Consider the following 22,602-nt stretch of genomic DNA (forward strand, 5'->3'; position numbering starts at 1 on the left):
AATTTCCAGCCTGTAATTTATAATTTATTATAGATAAATTATTATTAGTTATTATAGTAATTATTAAATTATTATTATAAATTATTATAGATAAATATAACACATAGATTTATTATAGAGGGACAAAACAATTGTGCTTTAGCATATCACATTTCCCCTTTTCAGGTTCTCATTTGAGTCAAAATTAAAGAATGAACTTCATTTTTTAGTTTGGATTTTATAAATTATTTGAAAAATTGTATGTTTTGGCATATGACTGGTATTTTTTAATTTGTTTTTCGGTTCAAAACAAGGTGAAAAATTTCGATTTCGATTAAGTAGGTTACAAATCATTTGAAAAAAGAAAAATAATTGACCTTTAGTTTATGACTAATATCTGAAATTTCTTTTTTCAGGTTCTGTTTTGAGTCAACATGGATGGAAAACTTCGATTTCAGGTAAGTAGTTTATAAAGTATGTGAAAAACCAACGGATATAATCCTCTTTTCTTCTTTCCAGTAAGAAAATTATAAATTATTTAAGGAATAAGAAGAAAAACACAAATAACAATTATGCTTTAGTGTATTACTAATAATTAACATTTCTCTTTTTCATGTCCTCTTTAGAGTTTACGTGAAGGAACAACCTTCAATGTCAGGTAAGTAGTTTACAACTTATTTGAAGAAAATAATTATTATAATTTAGCACAAGAATAGTAATTAATATTTTTATTTATTATGTTCTCTTTTGAGTCAGCACCGAGGAAGATATTTCAATCTCAGGTAAGTAATTTATAAGTCATTTGACAAATGACTTTTCTTTTTCAGGTTCTTCTTTTCCATAAAATGGGGGGAAAATTCAATTTCAAGTAAGTAATTTATAAATTATCTGGGAAAAAAATTGGGCTGTATCTTAAGGCTAATATTTGACATTTTTATTTTGGTTCTCTATTTGGGAAGCACGGAAGAAAAAAACTTCAATTTGAGATAAAACACCCATAAATTATTCCAAATAAAAAAAAAAAAAACAATTGTGCTTGAGCATCTGACTAATAATTGCTGCTTCTTTTTTTTTTCAGGTTCTTTTTTGAGTCAGCATGGAAGTATAAATTCTTCCGAGCAAGCAACTTTATAAATAAGAAAAATAATAGTTTTGCTTTAGCTTAAGACTAATATTTGACATGTCTCTTTTTTATGTCTTTTTTTAAATCAGCACTGACGAAGAAAATTCACTTTCAAGAAAGTGATCTATGAATTATTACAAAAAAAGTTATGTGCTTTAGCATATAACTAATCACTAATATTTCTTTTTTTCAGGTTCTGAAAAAGTAATCTTATAAACTTAAAAAAATAACTTTGCTTTAGCTTAAGACTAATATTGGCCATGTCTCTTCTTTAGGTCTTTTTTTTTAATCAACACGGAGGAAGATAATCTTGTTTCAAATAAGTAATCTAAGGATTACAAAGAAAAGAAAAAAAATAGTATGCTTTAACATATGACTAATAAGTGATATTTCTCTTCCTCATTTTCTGTTTTGAGTCAATATGGAAGAATAAACTTCAATTTTGAGAATGTAAGTTAAATATTGATTGAAATTTTAGATTATTTGATCTTGGAAGATTGAGTCTTTCAGCTATGGGACAAGAAATACTTTTATTTTGATGTTCATTTAGCGTAAATCAAAATTCTTCGGGATAACTTACAAGATCGGAAAGTTGGTCTGATAAATTTGAGGTATGGTCACAAACCGAAGCACAACTTAATAATTTTTATCATCAAAGCGATTTTTAACGCGATTATAAACGCGATTTTTTTCGTTATACCTGACGTTGACGATATGGCTAGTGGTTTTATTATAAAACTAGTGGTGAACTATTTTTAATATAGACAAACAATTTAGACATGGATCAATATTTATAGAGAAAAAAAAATTAACGTAGGTCAATTAACTTATTAAGTTAATTTACCTTAAATTACCTTAAATCGCAGCTTGGAGCGATATAAGGATTATCCATCCTTGTGATACTCCATGAAAAAAAGAATTCGTTTGGTGTATATTATAGCTGTTAGATTAGACTCTTGTGGAGGACTCTGCAGCTTCCCAATTGTAAAGGAACTCCTGGCAGAGCCATTCCCTATCAAGGTGGGACTTGAACATGTCAGTTGAAGTAGCAGAAACTATTTCTTCAGAGCTGGTTCCACATATTGATGATTCTTTGGCTGAAGAAGTGGCTTCTATGTCTACTCGTGGAACGCTGCATAGACAGCTTCAATGAATGTCCTCTAGTACCAGAATGCAAGTGCTGTGCAAAGAGACCGGGAAGGGTGTTTTTAGAGAGGATTTTTTTGGTTAAAATAATGTCACCCCTTTTCCGTCGGTATGTCAGCGTCGGCAGCTTCAAACGACGTAGTCTTTCTTCGTATGGAAATTTATTAATGTTGCTAACCATCTTAGTGGCACGACGCTGGACATCCTCAAGCAACTTCTTATCTTTTTTGAAATATTGAATTATGCATATCAAAATGCAGAGAAAGTAGCAGGTAATGAAATATACGACGTCATGAAGAAAGAAGAATTGAATTATATGACATCATGAAGAAAGAAGAATTGAAATATACGACATCATGAAGACAGAAGAATTGAAATATACGACGCCATGAAGAGAGAAGAATTGAAATATACGACGTCATGAAGAAATTAGAATTGAAATATACTACGTAAAAAGGTCATGAAGAATTGGCCAACAAGCACTAAAACCATAGATAATAATAGACAATATATATAATAGACAGAACTACAAGCGGCAATCCTTTATTTATCTAACCTAAAATTGTTAATATCAGTAAGCATTTCACCTTCACTCTGGTTTAATTATTTTTCCACGGAGTTATTGCTAGACAATTATTGATATGATGGTTTATATTACCATTTCGCCAATGGCCTGAAATTGGCAGAGATAAACATGAAGTTAAAAAAGAGGTTAGAGTTAAAAAAATTTCATAATCAATATTGAGACACTGCAAGCAGCAGTTCTTCAAATATCTTACCTCAAATTGTACATTTCCGTAAGTACTTCCCCTTCACTCAGGTTAGATTGCCTTTCCACGGAGTCACTGCTAGAAAACGATAGGGTATGCTGGCTTGGACTGTTATTTTGCCAACTATCAGAAATTGGCGGAGATAAGCATAAAATATCTAAGGTGATTTTCACCGAGAATGGGTCTGCACTGGGGTCTAAATCATATAAACCTGTTATCAACTCACCTAAAATGAGAAGAAACTATAAACAAAAATTATGACAAAATTTGGAGACTAAATAATTAAAAACCATTCATCTAAAATTGTCTCAAGTTCAAGTTCAGTTCCTTTTATTACCAATATCCATCCATTTATAAACAAAAAAATATCCCAAAGGGCTCAATGGCCCGTTATTTGGGAAAAAAAACAACAAAACAAAACATAAATAACTATTAATTACATTCACACTTAAAATATATTTAGAGTCTACTCACCGATCCTCACCCGAGTACAGCCGGCCTCCGCACCACCTACTTACAAAAAATAAAAAAAATATATATACATCGAGGATCCAACACTCACACCACCCAAATCTAAATAAATAAATTCAATCTAAATAATTAAATAAATAAATTAAATCTTGATAACTAAACAATATAAATAACTGATCAATATTATAATTTAATTTATTTTTTTTTTATTAAAAAATTCTTCAACCGTTTCTTGAAGGATCATATGGTACAGGACCGTCGAATCCCAACAGGAATGGAATTCCAGGCACGTCCGACAGCAACTATCAGACCAAAGTCCGAGCGCACTGCAGGGGTGGATGGCACTAGCACATCATCCTTGTTTCTAGTTTCATAAGGACTGACATTTCGAACAATTTCAAAAAGCCCGGAAAAACTTGATGGAAGGTCTCCACGGAAATACTGAAACGCAATGAAAGAGAGGTGTAATGTATGAATATCTTTAATCTTCAGAAGTTCAACAGAAATATGGGTGGTAGACTGAAGAACTTTTGCTGCTTTCAGTTGGAGATTATGTAAAGGTGTAAGTACAGATGGAAATGTTGACATCCACACTGACGAGCAGTAGCATAAATAAGGGTAAATAAGAGAGAAATATAATAGACGAAGGATAGAGAAAGGAAAGACTCTCTTCAGCTTTCGAATAATTCCAAGACCTCGAGAAACCTTTAATCTCATTGACTCAGTATGCCGTTTGAAAGATAGATTTTCATCCAGAAGTACCCCAAAGAATCGAATAAACCGGTCAGCTGGGCGGGATATGGATCCCTTAGATGTTTTAAGCTCTGTCACTGTAGGGCAGCTTTTGCCTATGCGGGAGAATATAAGAAGAAACGATTTTTTTACATTCAAAGCTAACAAATTTGCATCAAACCAACGATATATATTTTCTGCCATCAATTGTAGCTTGAGGATAAGAGATGATTCATCAGGTGCTGCAGCCCCCAGGGTGGTGTCGTCGGCGAATGCACCAATATCAGCATTAAAAGAAGAAAACAATAAATAGAACAAGAAATATATGCTAGAATTGTGAATTCACATTAGAAGGGGGTGGGGGTCCAGGCCCAGACCCACTCGTAAACTGATTAAAATTGCTATAATAATTTTTGTTTAGTTTCCGCACAATACGTATGTCATTTGTTGTTTTGACAAGTCTGAGGACGCCTCCTTCCTTGGAATAGTTTCCCAAGAGAGTTTAATTTTGGTCTTTCTGCCTTTTCTCTTCTGTCAAAGCTTGACAATCCCTTTCTACTATACAAATATTATAACTTTCTGACGAATATTAAACCCATGTGTTTTAATCGCATTGCCATTGCCATGTTTTATTCGCATAGCAAAATCATCCGAAAATATATTTTGTTTGATAATTAGAAAAAAAAGTAGCAAATAATCACGAAAAGGATGTCTGGGAAAAGGGCAAGCCCCTCCCCCCACACACGTTTCAGATTGTCTCCCAATTCACTGGAATGAAAAAAAAATAAGAGAAAAAGTTTATGAAAAGATTGATTCTGCTTCCAACCGAAAATACATTAAAATACTTAAGTTAATAGATATACAAACATGTTAAATATTAAGTATAACTATACGATTTCTACCCGTATACGATGACCAGATTCAACCGGAAATGAAGAGACTAAAAAGGATTGGGAAAAAACACAATAGAGAAAACAATCAATAAAATAGGGACCTAACTTAAAGAACTAGAGAATCAGCTTAAAGTAGAATTTAGGGCAATCAAAAAAATTAATTTGTTAATAGAAGGAGCTAAAAGATGGATATGAATGCAGTTAAGCCTGAAAAGACATGGTTGATCAATATTTTGGACGTTACTGAAGAAAAAGGGTCTAAATAGATGGCCAATTTCGAAAGGCAGTAAGGCCTCAGTTTCCGCCAAACATGCCAGAAATTTTAGAGAAGGTGAGCTTGATATACTTATATCTGTTTTTAGCCTAGGAAATTTCAAAGGGGATCGACTCCATTCTGAGGAAACGCGGAGAGATTACCCTTCCTTCATAAGAAAAACGTGGATGGATACAGTGAAGAGATAAGAATTAGAAAAGACAAGCAGGACGGTATTTTCCAGAGTTAATGAAATTTCGATAAATTCGGAGGGATGTCTTTGGAGTTAGTATTAGTATACTAGAAGAAATGGTAATGAATATTGCCAAATATAGTTCCAAAAGTTGGGCGCCTTTAACAGTCGAAGAAAATATACTGGATGTTTTCAAGAGCAACTGTCTATGAAGAGTTTTAGGTACCAGCTTGAGCGACTGTTTCGATCAAACTTTTCTGGGCCATAACAAAGAAAAATTAAAATGTTTAAACTCCGGTCCATGGATGAAGTTATTTAGGCTACGAAAAACCTACTTCCTGACAATAAAACTTTGGCCAAAGGAAATAATATGGAAGAGAAGATATGGGAAGAATGAATGATAGAATGATATGGGAAGATGTCACCAAAAAAGATTTAAACGAATTTATAGCTCCACGGAAGGGAGCAAAGAGTGAGGCTCTGAACATAGTAGGATAAAAAGGAGCTTAAACAATTACCTCGGCCTCAAATAGTAAGGTGCTGCAATATATATTTTAGCTTTGTGTGCCTCAGGCAACTTGGTGCAGCAATAAGTGGTAAGTAGTAGTAGTAGTAGTAATGAAACGGCTATACTTTATGGAAGGGTACAAAGAGTGGAACTTTAAACAGGTGGTGGCGGGAGATGAATTTGTGCAGCTTTGTGTGCTTGAGGCAACTTGGTGCAGCAACAAGTGGTAAGTAGTAACAGCAGAAGTAGTAATGAAACAGTTATACTTTATGGAAGGGTGAAAAGAGTGGAACTTTAAACAGGTGGTGGCTGAAGATGAATTTGTGCAGCTTTGTGTGCCTCAGGCGACTTGGTGCAGCAATAAGTGGTAAGTAGTAGTAGTAGTAGTAATGAAACAGCTATACTTTATGGAAGGGCGCAAAGAGTGGAACTTTAAACAGGTGATGGCGGGAGATGAATTTGTGCAGCTTTGTGTGCCTCAGGCAACTTGGTGCAGCAATAAGTGGTATATAGTAGTAGAGGTAGTAATGAAACAGCTATACTTTATGGAAGGGTGCAAAGAGTGGAACTTTAAACAGGTGATGGCGGGAGATGAATTTGTGCAGCTTTGTGTGCCTCAGGCAACTTGGTGCAGCAATAAGTGGTAAGTAGTAGTAGTAGTAGTAATGAAACAGCTATACTTTATGGAAGGGTGCAAAGAGTGGAACTTTAAACAGGTGGTGGCGGGAGATGAATTTGCGCAGCTTTGTGTGCCTCAGTCAACTTGGTGCAGCAATAAGTGGTAAGTAGTAGTAGTAGTAGAATGTAATCGAGGAGAAGCAAGTACAGATGTGTTGTCCTCAGGCTGCTCAGTGCTGCAATGAGTTGTTAGCAGTCGTAGTAGTGAGTAAATAGCTATAAGTACCTTTTGCTAAAGCCGAAAAAAATTAAGAGAGCACATCGAAATGTTTTCACTCAAGCGCTAAGAGTAGCATGGATAGCTGCATGGATAGGCATTGGATAAATAGAAAAACTTAAGGATAGACCAATCTAAAGTCATTCCCTAGATCTTGACCCTGATTCACCTTTTTTTGCCTTTGTTTTTATCATAACAGAGTGAAACACAAATCTTCAAGTCATTAAGCCACTTTAATACACTAATCTAAACGATGCACAAATTTAAAAAATCTCTATTTCTTTTCTTCTTTTTTTAAATTAATTTCCATCTATCTGTTTTGCTATTTACATCTAACAGGTCAAACTGATTTGAGCAGTTCTACGTTTTTGCTTTCTGAGCAGTCCTCAGACAGAGTCTCCTTCCCCGGCAGGGTCATAAGCGTTAAATTTAATTACGAATTTATAACCACGGACATATTTACCATTTTGGCGTTATGTGCTTCACGTCAGAGAAAAACTCAGCTGTAAATCCAAGGACGTTAGTAGGACGTTAATCTTGATTGGACCGAATAGCGCAAGCAAGACACTAAGTATGAAGGATTAAAAATTTAGAATCTTTAGGGCCTTTGTGGGAGGAGACAAGGATTAAAATTATGGCACAGGGTGCGAGGAGCATTTGAGTAGATTAAATTTTATTTCTTTGCACCTCCTTAAACTGAATAAACTTCATAAACACAATAAAAACGTACACAGACTGAGCTCATACAACATGCTTAGTAAGTAAATGAGATCAAATATCACATTTGTTCACTTTCTCAGATCGTCATCATAGGATTTCCTCCACTCCCACAGGATTGGATGACGAAAAGCAATGATCAGTACTAAGGCACCACTTAGTACTGGTGTGAGTAATTACTAACGTTCAATACTTACAAACACAGGCAGGTAAGGAGGAGACAGACAAACTTCGTTGATCACCATTTACTCGAACTGTTGACATGAGATGCAAAAATAAAGGGCAGATACGTTCGAAGCGTGTTGAAAGACTCGAAGAACCTTCGACTGATGAGGCTTCTTCACCAACAATGTCATCGTCACCAATAGGACTATCAGAGTCTGCGTTGGATTCGTCAGAAGCAATTGACAGTGAAGATTCAAGGGCTGCAAAGTGATTGATAGGTAAGCATCACTTTAAGACTAATGAAGGCATTGAAGGGACTTAAAGTGATGACAGTTTTTCAGCTGCTATGTCATCACAAGGTAAAAAACAAATCTCGTAATTTTATAAACACCAATACAAATGTGGAATTTCGCGGGATAAATTTCCATCAATATTGCATCTCTTCTTTGCGGTGGAGGGGGGGGGGGCTAAAAATTATTTATTCAAAGTGTGCAAAGGTTCTTACGCCAATGATTAATTTTTGTCGAACTTTGCATATAAAGCATATTCCTTTAATTCATACATTATAATGAAACTTCTGGCTTTTACAGTTGTTGTTTCTACTAACCGGGTTCGCCTTTTAATTACAGTTTGTTAACCAACAACTATTTGATGCATGACTCACTTAAATGTGAGGAGGTACCAGCTCCCTGCCCCCAACCAGTCCCAGCTGATTATGTTCAAGTTTGTTTTGTGTATAATACTTCAAGACTGATAAAATACCTGAAAAATTACCCATCGTAAAATATTTCTTGCTAGAGGTCTTATAGATAAATAAGAAGAAAACAAATTGGGGAGATATGTTTTTAAGTGTTTAAGGTGCAAGACAAGAACCCCCTTAATCCCGCCCCTTAACCTCTTGTAGGTAAGAATATGATTGCAATCTTTTGAGAAAATCTAGAAAAGTGATGTCAAATGACAATAAAGTATGACATTAAAACTCAAAACGTACAAAAACTACCCTGTTTCTCGGGGAGGGACAGCTGCAGCCCGCTCAACTCGAGCTCCTAACGCTAGAATAAAAATGCTTAATTATGTTTATTTCAAAGTGCAAAAGAGCCATATGGCGATTGCAAGTGCTTTGTTTACCGTTTGCCTTTCAAAACACTTGAACCAAAAATGTATTGTAAAAGAGAAAATGTGAATAAATAAGCCCTTCCATTTAAGACAGACATAACTTTAAATAGATTGCTCTGGTGTTTTAGCAGTCCGTTCAAGAAGCACTGAAGGAAAAATTTAAACTTTAGCATAAGGCTTAGGTATGGAGATTACTCTTCGTATGCAGAATAATCTCTGATCATCTCCAGTTCTAATGATACTCTTTACTTTCACTTGAAAAAAAGAACATGCTTGTTTATATCCTGTTATTATCAATCTAATATAAATTAGATTATAGTTTTTATGAGATTATATTTTATAGTCTTATATTTTATAATTAATTTTATATTTTATATTATATTTTGTTTTATCATTACAATATATTACATATATTTTATATTATATTATATTTTATAAATATATTAGATTAAATTATATAATAGATTTTATTATATTTATTAGACTATTAGATTAGAGATAGATTATAGTTAATATAAATCTTAATATCAAGTTCGGGTATTTCGTTTGCCTCAACAAATACAGTTTCTGTAAATTTAAATCTCTCTCACAGGAATAGCTATCTTTACTTTTAATTTGCAAATCACTTTTTTGCAACGAAGGGACCCCGGATTAATGAGGGTAGGAAATACATTTGCAAATTCAATGCCCTTAAACTCATAAAGGCAGGTGATTTCACTCGAAAGAACGCTCTTCAAATATTCGACCAGGTCTCGTGATCTTACTCTAGAGTTATATCGAGCAATTTGACGACACTGAGCTATATCTGTTCTTATCATTCCATCAGAATATTACAATAAGCTTACCCTATAGATTATTACAATTAGATTATTATTGAATATTACAATTAGACCTTAGGCTAATTATGCCTAAGGGCTAATACTCCTAAGGGCTCCTAAGGAGTTATGCCTAAGGGCTAATTATGCCTAAGGGCTAATACTCCTAAGGGCTCCTTAGGAGTAAGGGATTTGTAAGTATTGCTCAGTAGAACGAATTATGAAGAAGATATGGCCATTGGGATAATAACATTCTTCTGAGAGATCTGCATTCAAACAAAATATCCTATTTTCAGCTTTTCAATGCAATTTCGTGATATATTTTCCTTTAAATTAGTCATTTGCATAAGTTGGGGATGTTTACCCAAAACATCTTTTGAAAAATACAAAATACTTCTAACCAAAATAAAAAAAGATCGGAACTTGAAAATATGTTCAAGCTTACTTTTCTTTGAGGATTTTTATGGCACTTGGTATTAACCAAGTGACATATAGCAATCGCAAATTCTGTCGGTCTGTCTGTCGGTCTGTCGGTCCCGGTTTTGCTACTTTAGGCACTTCCAGGTAAGCTAGGACGATGAAATTTGGCAAGCATATCAGGGACCGGACCAGATTAAATTAGAAATAGTCGTTTTCCCGATTTGACCATCTAGGGGGAGTGGGGGGGGGGCGGTTAATTCGAAAAAAAAGAAAAATGAAGTATTTTTAACTTATGAGCGGGTGATGGGATCTTAATGAAATTTGATGTTTGGAAGGATATTGTGTCTCAGAGCTCTTATTTTAAATCCCGACCGGATCTGATGACATTGGGGGGGAGTTGGAGGGAGGCAACCTAAAATCTTGGAAAACCCTTAGAGTGGAGGGATCTGGATGAAACTTGATGGGAAAAATAAGCACAAGTCCCAGATACATGATTGACATAATCGGAACGGATCTGCTCTCTTTGGGGTAGTTGGAGGGGGGGGGGGGGTAATTCTGAAAAATTAGAAAAAATGAGGTATTTTTAACTTATGAGCGGGTGATGGGATCTCAATGAAATTTGATGTTTAGAAGGATATCGTGTCTTAGAGCTCTTATTTTAAATCCCGACCAGATCTGGTGACATCGGGTGGGATTTGGGAGGATATCGTGTCTTAGAGCTCTTATTTTAAATCCTGACCGGATCTGGTGACATCAGGGGGGATTTGGGAGGGGGAAACCTAAAACTTGGAAAACACTTAGAGTGGAGGGATCGGGATGAAACTTGGTGGGAAAAACAAACACAAGTCCTAGATACATGATTGACATAAACGGGACGGATCCGCTCTCTTTGGGGTAGTTATTTCTGAAAAATTAGAAAAAATGAGGTATTTTTAACTTACGAACGGGTGATCGGATCTCAATGAAATTTGATATTTAGAAGGATATCGTGTCTCAGAGCTCTTATTTTAAGTCCCGACCGGATCTGGTGACATTGGGGGGGGGAGTTGGGAGGGGGAAACCTAAAACTTGGAAAACACTTAGAGTGGAGGGATCGGGATGAAACTTGGTGGGAGCAATAAGCACAAGTCCTAGATACATGATTGACATAAACGGAACGAATCTGCTCTCTTTGGGGTAGCTGGGGGAGGGGTTAATTCTGAAAAATTGGAAAAAATGAGGTACTTTTAACTTAAGAACGAGTGATCGGATCTCAATGAAATTTGATATTTAGAAGGATATCGTGTCTCAAAGCTCTTATTTTAAATCCTGACCGGATCTGATGACAATGGGGGAAGTTTGGGGTGGAGGAAACAAATCATGGAAAACGCTTAGATTGGAGGGATCGGGATGAAACTTGGTGGGAAAAATAAGCAGAAGTCTTACATACGTGATTTACATCACACTATGTGATTTACATAATTGGAACGGATCCGCTCTATTGGGGGGGGGGGGTAATTCTGAAAAATAAGAAATAATTACATATTTTTAACTTACGAAGGAGTGATCGGATCTTCATGAAACTTCATATTTAGAAGGACCTCGTAACTCAGATTTCTTATTTTAAATCTCAACCGGATCAAGCGTAATTGGGGGGGGGGGCAGTTGGGGGGACCGGAAATGTTAGAAAATACTTAAAGCGGTGAGATAAGGATGAAACTGGATGGGAAGAATAGAAACCTGTCTAAGATACGTGACTGACATAACCAGACCGGATCTGCTCTCTTTGGTGGAATTGGGAGGGGTAATTTTAAAAATTGAGGTATTTGTAACTTACGAAAGGGTGACCAGATCTTAATGAAATTTGATATTTAGAAGGATCTTGTGCTTTAAAGTTCTAATTTTAAATTCCGACCAGATCCTGTGACATTGGGGGGGGGGGAGTTGGAGGGGGAAACCGGAATTCTTGGAAAACGTGAAAATTGGGGTATTTTTATCTTACGAATACATGATCGGATCTTAATGAAATTTCATTTTTAGAAGGAATTCATGTCTCAGAGCTCTTATTTCAAATCCTGACCAGATCTTTTGACATTGGGGGGATTTGGAGAGGGAAATTTTGGAAAAAACACTTGGAGTGGAGAAATCGGGATGAAGCTTGGTGAATAGAATAAACAAATGTCCTTGATATGTGATTGACAGAATCGTACTGGATTCGCTCTCTTTGGAGGAGTTGGGGGGAGGGGTTCAGTGATTTGGCGAGTTTGGTGCTTCTGGACGTGCTAGGACGATGAAAATTGGTAGGCGTGTCAGGGAGCTGCACAATTTGACTTGATAAAGTCGTTTTCCCAGATTCGACCATCTGGGGGGCTAAAGGGAGAGGAAAAATTAGAAAAAATTAGGTATTTATAACTTACGAGTTGATGATCGGATCTTAATGAATTTTGATATTTAGAAGGACATCGTGTCTCAGAGCTCTTATTTTAAATCCTGACCGGCATTAAGCCTCTTATTTTCCTTTTTAAATCAATCTATTGATTCATAGAATTTTGTTAGAGCTCATACCATATGATCTCTTGGCTCTTAGCTCTTCTTGCCTCGTCACAAGTGCCATATGAGCTCTTAGCTCTTGTTTTGTAAGTCATTCCATGTATCAAGTGCTTGGCTGAACGGGTCATATTACCTTTGGAAGCAAAATTTTAAATATTTTTTATTCGAACGGCTACCTTGAAATGTTGAGGCAGTTCCATGTTTGGCCGCGATTGGCCCCCAGGGCAAAAACTGGCAAGGAAGACGACCTAGGTAATTTCTTAAACCACATTGGCCTGCCGTTATATAAAGAAAAAACGAACAAAAATTGGGTTTTAAGGCGAAACAAAAAGATTTTCAAGAAAAATGTGAAAAGGCAAAGAAAACCAAAACAACTCAGCGAGTCTAAGTGAAAAAAGCAAACCAATTTAACCCACTTAAAGCCAAAATTAGAAGAATTAAAACAAAAAATCTAACACCAAAGGCGAGTCTTTGATTTTAATTATTCTAATTTTGACTTTTATTGAATTTTATTAACCTTCAAATTTTGGTTTTTTATTAGGTTTTATTGTTTTTTTTTATTTTGACTCTCTGTGTTGTTTTGGTTCTCTTTGTCTTTTCACATTTTCGACATTTTCCTTCAAAATCTTTTTGTTCGCTCTAAAGATGACAGGCGGTTGTCCTCCCAAAATAACCGCTTTGTTTTTCAGTATTTTCATTTGGTCTTAAAGACCCTATTTTGATGTTTTTTTTCATATTAGAAGAGGGCCTAGTCGCCCCACTGATCATTTTTGAACTTCTGCAATTTGCGTTCTATTAATCCCTCCCATAAAAACACATATAAATACAAAGTTTAAAATTTTTAGAGATATGGGCTGCAAATTTCTCATGTGAAATTCTATGTGAAAATTCTTATTTATTCTAAATCAGATGCTGCACTTTTTATCAGGTCATTTTTGGGTGGTATTGCCCCTCTCTTTCTGGAATTACGGAAAGCTACATATGCTTATAGATTCTTATGTGTAGCAATCAACTTAATAAATTTCATATATTCGGAATAGCCATCAAAAGCAGATTTCTTTGAAAAATTGGTTTCTTTCATATTGTTTGGAAGTTCTTCCGTATGGAACTTTTTTCCACATTGCTTCCAAGCCACATTTTTTTTAAAGTCTCATTTCGTTACCAGGAACTGTTTGAAACAAGAGATTTTCCATCAAAAAGAGTGGAGTGAAATTCGCATGTCTCAAGTATCAGTAGCGGATCAAAAGTTTAAAATTCAGCTAATTCCCCTATTACTATGTTAATAGATATCAAACCACTTTGCTCAACAAGAAATTGCTCCATCTTTAACACTGAAAGATATATAAACAGAGATCTGCATAGTTCCAATATAGATCTAAGCATATTAATTACTTGATAGCCATCAGGCCCAGAATTCATAGCTATTCACAGTTAAACCAGCAATTAAACACCTAACTGATTTTACCTTACATATGGTTAAGGTTAATCATATAGTCAAATTCAACTCAGTTATTTCCCAATAGAATGCTTGTTCTAGACTCCCCTAGACTTCTAGACTTCTAGAATATGTATGGAATACACAGCTGTCACGAGCAACAAGCTTGCTGTGGAACAAACCTGGCAAATGGAACATCGACAGTAACGTTTATGAAATGTTCAGAAATGACATGAAACGTTCGGCCCCGATAGTCTCTACCTCGTCTCAAATAAGTACAACTAATGAAGTACTGTTACTGTGCACGCGAGTCCTGTACAAGTAAGCACACATATTATAAGCTTAGTCCAAATATATTTCTCAGAATGAATGGAGGCTAGGGAGTAAATCTCATTTTTCCCACCATAAATCTCTGATAGACTTGACAATACAAGTTAAAAAACATGGACCTAATCATAAAATTTCTGAAATTATAGCTACACCCCCTTCCCACGGGGCAATCCACTGACCTCCTTCCACTAAACGATCCACAAGCCAAAGTCAAGACTAATACTCAAGAAATTATTTTGGGAGATAAGGGGTAACAGGTTAACAATATCCTCACCAAGATTTTGGAGAACCAAATTTTCTTTCGTGGATATTTGGGTTTCTTGGGGTTAAATGTATCCACAAAAAATCTTTCATGGTTTAAAATATTTTCAAAAAAGTTAGTTTGAGAATTTTTTCTTCATTTATGTTTAATTTTCTAATCAATTTTGATTTTTAGTTTCTTAATTCTCGGAGTATTACACTACACTTTTGCCCTTATCGTCCTTTTTAAACTCAATCCAGTTACCCTCAGTCTTTCCTCCTTTAAAAGATCCAACGTCAAGACAAGTACTCAAGAAATTATTTTGAGAGATAAGGGGTAACAGGTTAACAATATCCTCATCCCCCCACAAGATAATCCAGTGACCTCTATCCACAAAACCACCTACTAGCCAAAATCAAGAAACGTACTCAGGAAATTATTTTAAGAGGGGAGAGCTAAGAGGCTAACTATATGTAAAGTACAGCAAAGTATGAATAAAATCTGAAAAACCGTGAGATTTTAGACCTTCAGGGAATAAAAAACTCAGTCCCCTTCAATGCACACAATAAATGCTTCCATCTACTCAGATTTGAATCCGACTTTTAGATCATAGTAAGTAAAATATAACCACATTAGAGGACAGTAAAATAAAGTTGAGTGGACATAGGTGTCACTGCTTTCACTACTCCTGAATTTTTCTGGGTTTTCCCAATTGTTCCCGAAAGGAAATGAATTTCTCCAAAATCTTTCTCGGATTAATGTTGGTATAATCGAATTTTAATATTTGTTAGGAATACGAGCGCCTAGGTTTCGTTAGTGTTAAGTTTCGGGAAGATTTTGGAGAACCAAATTTTCTTTCGTGGATATTTGGGTTTCTCGGGATTAAATGTGTCCAAAAACATTTTTCTTGGTTTAAAATATTTTCAAAAAAGTTAGTTCTGAGAATTTTTTCTTCATTTTTGTTTAACTTTCTAATCAATTTTGATTTTTAGTTTCTTAATTCTCGGTGTATTACACTACACTTTTGCCCTTATCGTGCTTTTAAAACTCAATCCAGTTTCCCTCAGTCTTTCCTCCTTTAAAAGATCACCCAGGCTTGGGAAATGGATAGGTTTGGATAACAAAAAATATTACTATCGAATTTCTCACTTTAACCAAAATTTCTCACTTTGACCGGACCTGCCTTGGTCTCGGTTTCAAACCCAACATTTTTACCTAGATTTTACCTTTATCGTCTCTTTCAAATTCGATCCAGTCTTCATTCCCTTCAGCTTTTGTGATTTCATCTCTTGTAAGATCAAATGAAATACCTTTTTGGCTGCCAATCGCCGCTGTTATATCTTCTATTCCACTTGATGTAAGCTATAAAATAAGTTAGATTAATGGATGGCCTAGGGGAGAATATTTTATGATTTATGTGCTCTATTTAGTTAATTTTGGGATTATTTGACATGACTTCAGTATTCTTTCTTGGCAAAAAAAAAATCAACCTTTGCTTCGTTATCAACAGCTTTGATGAAATCCCAATGCTAAGAGGTCTGAAATTAAAAAGAAAACAAATAGAACATGATGAAATTCAGTACTTTTTATTTAAATTATAAAAACAGTATATGTAAGCAAGAGACACATAAGAGAAAAATAGCACTGAGATTTCCCATAAGATCTTAAAAGGGGCAGTTATAGGCTGGTGAATATTGTTAGGTCTCAGGAGCGTATAGTAATATGCCACGAGTGCAGTTATTTAAATCTGCTCATTTAGAAGCTCTTAAGCCATAACAGCTAAGGAGCATTTTACAAGATGGTGGAGCAGGGGAGATATGCAATAATGAATTAAGGGTATTAATGAATTAAGATCAAGATATACAGGTTTGGCAGTATGAAAGAATGCTTTCAGATTTCCAGCGCCTCAGCACGTCGGTGAAGGGGACAGGGGGTAAAGGGGTTTTGTTTAAGGTGAATTCAAAAAAGCAATTGAAGCTTATAATTGAATTAAGGGGGAATAGCGTACCCCTTGGGAAACGAAGGAAGTATTTAGGGAGGAGCAGAGGGCAAGATAGTCCTTACTATTGCCCTATGGGTGGGAGTGTGGATAAGAATCTGGGTCAGGTGATGTATGAGTGTGTAGAATTGAGTGAGTTGAGAAATGAAGTGTATGGAAAGTGTGAATTTGATGAGAGATGGCTAGTGAATGTAACGAAGAATGAATGTGTTGAAAGCATTAAAAATTTAGGATGATTTCTTAAGTTGGCAATGGAGTACACTTGTAGATTGTCCCTCTTTTCCTGCTTAGAAATATGGGCGGCTTCCAAAATTAAACAAACAAGTGTGCACACAAGTAGTTTCCAAGAATTTCTTGTGCTTCCAGGGTGAATTTTTATTCAGCACTAGTTATATTAGCGAATCCATTGAACAGACAATTGTCCTTCAAACATATAACAAATCAGACTCCTTCGAAATCATAAATTTTCATGGCTTTTTTGGCACTTATTATTCAAATTATTCAACGAAATATCCATTTATTGTTACCCCCCTCTCCCGAAAAAAATTATGTGTGCATACTTACGTAAGGTAGTAATGACATTCTAGAGCTATTCAAAAATCATTTTAAGGAATGGCTGTCTCACACTTCAAATTTTAGTTTTCAAGGATATGTGTTTCTCTTTATTTATGTAATGTTTATGTTATGTTTCTGTAATGACAATTATTTAAAAATAAACCTTCCTTTTTGTTTTGTATTTCATGTCCCTAGGGTATTTAGCACAGTAAAACTTACTTACTTACTTACTTATACGACAATAATTCAATGAGCAACGACACAAGTCACTGTTGCTCAGATACGATTTATTTAGCAGCTTCAATGATAAACTTTGATCATCTTCACGTGAAGATTAACTGGGTTATAAACCCATTCAAACTAGGATAAATTATAACTAACCTATTTTTAATAAGGATAGATTTACAAGAGCTCGTGATTTTAGGAGAGTGAGTAGAATTTTCTTACAGGACTAGGTAGATATAAAAGTGTTTTCCTTTTTCGCACAAGTTTTTCTGGGAGTCCTTATAGGTTCTAAATGTCCCAAAATACCCTCATGGGTCTGGGGGCAGCATTCAAAGGGGGAGGGTTCAAGTTTGAAAAAATATAAAAAAGGAATTGCATGAAAATGATTTATTTCATGTAAATACATATAAAATTCACGCCTTGATAAATTTTTTTAAAATAATTACAGCTAACTATTAAAGAAATCTGTTCAGTTTGTGACAAAAGTCTGGATAAAAATTTATAAGAATAATGAATCCAGATATTGAAAATATAACGATATAATTAAAATTTCTATTTTTCATATTTTAATGATAAAAAGAAAACTCTTCAAATATACTTTGCTTTCAGTAAATCGCACATGATTAGAAACTCTTGAAAAAGAACATAATATGGCATTTATGTCAGTTAGTGCCACATCAACATGTGATCAACATCAACACGTTGCCTCCCCTCTGAGGTGTTCCAAATGTCAAAAGTTTGATCGCTAGCAAAAAGACTGTACCAAAACTGTGAATTGTTCTAGGCACTCTAGCGCGCGTGAAACCTCTAAAGACTGCCCATGTATCCGTGATATAAGGTGTGCTAATTGCTCTAGAAAACATCAATGTTATAGTTTGCAATGCCAGGTATACGAGGAATAATTAGAGGCTATTTCAGACACATGAAAGCGGTGACAGCAACTATTTTCCTTTATGACAGAGATATATGCGGGATATTTAGAGGATGTTTAGTGTAGCCAAGCACAGCACAATATGTATACAGGGGCATTTTGATAATATTCGACCACTAAGCAGTCCTTGATCGAAGTTCTTAACCAAGACGTAAAAGAATTTGCTAGATGTTCTTCAGAGAAATTGGGTACAGATTTTTTTTGGTACCAGACTGACTGAATGCACCTAAAAAAATATGCTGTACGAAAAATGTGGTTTAATCCAACTTTCAATGGCTATAACGAGGAAAACGTTGAGATGGCTAGAACACTTCCTGCGAACCAAGGATTAGAGATTACCAAACATCGTCCTTCTCAGCCAATCTAGGGTCAAACGAAAAGCAGGGTCGTCCCCAAATGGGTTGAGAGGAGTTTTGTAAGGAAAGCTTTGAAGGAAAGGGGAACTTCTTGGGGGGGGGTGTAAAGAGGGAAGCTTTGAAAGACTTAACGGTAGAAGATTGATCATCGCAGACCCCGATTTGCATTACACTCTAATTGGTACATGTGATTCTTTCTTAGCAACTATAGTTCCTGGTTCAAATAATTCTTTAGTTATATCAGTGTACCTTTCTACAAATTATCGTATCTATTCCATAAAAAAAAAAGTCATCAGGGTGATAGAGAAGACACTTACCTTCGACGGTTGATAATCTGGAGAGCAGAAATAAAAGTAGTCTGGACATGACTTAACAATCTGAAAAGAATAACTCAGTATTTCATTGAATCTCTGCTGTATCTCTCTGTTAAGTGGCAGGACGCAACAGCCGACTCTTTCAGCTTCTGATTTCAACGAGGCTGAAGGCTCATGCGCATTTTCGTCTTCTGGACTGCGATTCAACTCAAAGATCATTTGTGATAAACTGCCAAAGTGCCTGCATATTTTCTGAAATTAGGAATATTTTAATAAATTTAGGAAATTTATATATTTTAATCAACGTGCTATCGATTTTATAAATAGAGCTTATAATTTTAATCCCCTAACTGCAGGAATTAAAAAAAAACTATTTTTTGCATAGTTACTGCAGATGTAACAAAAAATACGGTTTTCAAATTATTTTATAGAAGGGGGAAAATTATAAGAGGGGGAAAAACCAGGTCAGTATTTTCACATATAAACTTATCAATAATATCCTTCCCTCTTCTTTTGAAAATATTTTTTCCATTAATAGTGATCTCCATAGCCAAGATACACGAGGGGCATCAAATATGGTACACCCATTTATAAATACGGTTAGAGCTTCTTTTGTAATTAGAAATTTTGCCCCCTCTGTATGGGATATTATTTAGTCGTCTGACATCCTTCAAGGCTGCAGTTAAGAGATTTTTCCTTGCAAAAAGTAATAAAAACAAAAGGTAAAAACAAAAAAAACAAAAAGGTTGCAAAAGGTAACAAACATAATAGTATGTTTGTATGTATGTGTATGTAGTTTACGTATTTGTATGCAGTACAATCTAAAGTGGAAAAGACTGCCACCTGCTGCCAACAAACCCTTTGGGGCTTTCTTAGCAGTTGCTGCAACGTGCTGAAACGTCTTATCATCGAATACACTGGAAACAAATAATAAGTACACCAAATAGCAAAATTTGCAAACCCTCACTGCCGAAGATGATTATGAGCTAACAGCTGACCTTTCCTTACAAGTCCCATACATGTCTCACAATTGGTATCGGCTTATTTTTGGTTTCAGTGTGTACCCTACCACTGAAGTTGTCAACCCCTTGAAACTTACAAACTAGTACATCTCATGAAGGAATTTTCGTATCAAAAAATGGATGAAATATACTTTGATCAGCTATCGATTGCCGTCGAAAAATAAAAACCTCTATCTGTCTTTGTTCAAAAGTTGATTTTTTTGCCGTAGGCCAACTTTCTAACGTCACCACTTAGAAAGGAGCTAAGGATAAGCTCCAATTTCTTTAGCAATGACAGAACTTTTAAAGTTTAAGAGGTACATCTGATAGCATTTCTCTACTTTAATCCCAAGTCCGAAAAAACAAATAATAATCCCAGCCAAAATCTCGGCAGAACTTTCGGACCCGTGGGAAAATGCCATTTTTTTTTTTCTGTAAATTTTTCTATTTATCAATCAAAGAAGATATATTGGCTGTGGGGCCGGGTAACTGCAGGGTTGCCAAAGGGACAATTTCAGTGCTTTTTTGACACTTTTTCACTCTAGATGACACCGTGCCACTATTAGGTGAAAAAAGCCAACTTTTTGAAAAAAAGACACTTTTTGTCATTTTTTCAAAATCAATACCTTTCAGTTTTTTCTTAACTGCAACTGCTTTTAATTTGTACTTTGTTCTTTTCAGGCTCGTTTTCGTCTTAGGGATTTTTTTTTTGTCGTATCTGCACTACTTTCCTTTTCAAAAGCGCGAAAATTCAAACGTGGTGAAACATGTGACTTGCTCAAGAGAGGTTAGACAAAAAAATTTTGATGAAAAAACTGAAGCAAGCATATAGCTGCTGGTAAGTAAAAGCTTAAGGTGTTTTATGACTTGTAGTCTACAGGAGTATGCAGAGGTGCGACCTGGTAGCAAACTATCTGATCCTTATCTGATTTGCTGCTGCTTAATCATTTTTTGGACGAGGGTGAACCTCAGTTGATTTTCTGGATTAAGACATTAGGCTTTTGGTAAATATGCAGTTTAGGTTCACATGCATTTGAGAGGGTGGACCGTGTCCCACATGAGCACAGTCTAACCCACTAGAAAATTCTCTGGTAACTGTCAAGATCATAGACTGAACATCACATCCAGTGTACTAAGTGCTAATTAACGAAATGTGCTTTTTTGCCTAAAGTGATGAAAAGATGCAAGAACGGCAGTGAAAAATGTTTTGTTTTACATGCTGTAACCTGGTGGACTGTTTAGAGAAGAAACAGAAGATTATTATTGAAACAAACCAAGCTGGACCTCTGTATAACGCTTCTGAATTGGAATCCAATTCATTCTGTATCTGGTCACTTTTCGTAATCCTTCATAATATGAAATGCACCGTATGTGAAATCCAGCACAGTCTTTCCCTTGTAAAGGTCTCTTCATGCTGTCTAGGTTTTTTGGTTTAGTCCATCTTGAGCCGCGAAGATGGCAAAGGCCTAGCTCAAAATATTTCGGATTTGCTTAGACATTTGTTTGCACCATTCTACTTTTGGTGAAAAGGATTGTGATTAAATAAGACTTTCCATTGTCTTTTACAGACACCGGCGACCTCTTCTCAGAAGAAAGAGAGTGGGCAGAGAGAAACGGTCCTCGAAAAACCATAGCTATTTTTGACACCAAAAAGCCTTTTTCTTTGGTTTTTTGTGCTTTTTCTTTTTTTTTTCAACATTTGATTAAGCACATGTAATATTTGTCCTGTCACTATTTGCAAAGAATTTGACATTTTTGTTTTTTGAAGAATAAATTAGCTTCATACACAACAAGTGATATTTGTCTTGCCATTATTTCTCTCCTTATCAAGTTTGATCTCTTAGTCAATTGATCTCATGAATACATTAATTATTGGGTGAAATAACGCTGTGGTTGTGTGTTCTTGCGAGAGCAGCGTTACCAAACGTGTTGGCAAAAGCCAGGTGAAAAGAATGTGAAGCACGTTCGAAGCCAAGCGCGTTTCACTCTTTTTGATATCAGTCTGCGGGAAATGGTCGACAAAAATTTAGCAGAAGATATGATATGCTACTGAAGGAAAAGAGGGAGTGAGGGCAATTAAGCCGTGTCGGCAGCGGCAGAAATCGTATCTGTGGTGTGCTGGCGCAAAACCTTTAAGCCCTGTCTTCATTATGGCGTTTTCCGGCCGAGGCGGCTGGGGAGGCTCATAGTGAAGACAGGTTTTCTCACTGTACAGAGTAGACATTTTGGCTGAAAACGAAAAAAAAAAAACAACACGTTTTTTCGTTCATCTTAGTTGTACTCCAACTTTTGTTTACGTTCCTGTAACACCGCAAACGTAGCACAAATGATTCAGAATCTTCTGCAGTTCCTGAAATAAGACTGCACTTTCGAATTTTTTGCCAAAAACGACGAAAATGAAAACGGTCATCCAAAAAGCGGCAAAGCCGGCTCAGGTGCCGGAAAACGCCATGATAAAAACAGGACTTTGCTTAGTTTTCAGAAGAAGAA

General features: G+C 35.6%; 1 protein-coding gene across 4 annotated transcripts in view; it reads right to left on the bottom strand.

The window, feature by feature from the left end:
• The window catches only part of LOC136038230 (KICSTOR complex protein SZT2-like), a 330,409-nt gene that overhangs the window by 127,655 nt on the left and 180,152 nt on the right, over positions 1-22,602 (bottom strand). For all 4 annotated transcript variants that reach the window (XM_065721331.1, XM_065721332.1, XM_065721333.1 and 1 more), the window contains 4 exons: positions 19,115-19,363; positions 15,958-16,093; positions 7,878-8,105; positions 3,028-3,244 (listed from right to left, as the gene is read on the bottom strand). In XM_065721331.1, the coding sequence (XP_065577403.1) occupies positions 3,028-3,244; positions 7,878-8,105; positions 15,958-16,093; positions 19,115-19,363 (830 nt within the window). The remainder of the gene's footprint in view (positions 1-3,027; positions 3,245-7,877; positions 8,106-15,957; positions 16,094-19,114; positions 19,364-22,602) is intronic.

This window comes from Artemia franciscana, chromosome 17, assembly GCF_032884065.1.
Source record: "Artemia franciscana chromosome 17, ASM3288406v1, whole genome shotgun sequence".
NCBI lineage: Eukaryota > Metazoa > Arthropoda > Branchiopoda > Anostraca > Artemiidae > Artemia > Artemia franciscana.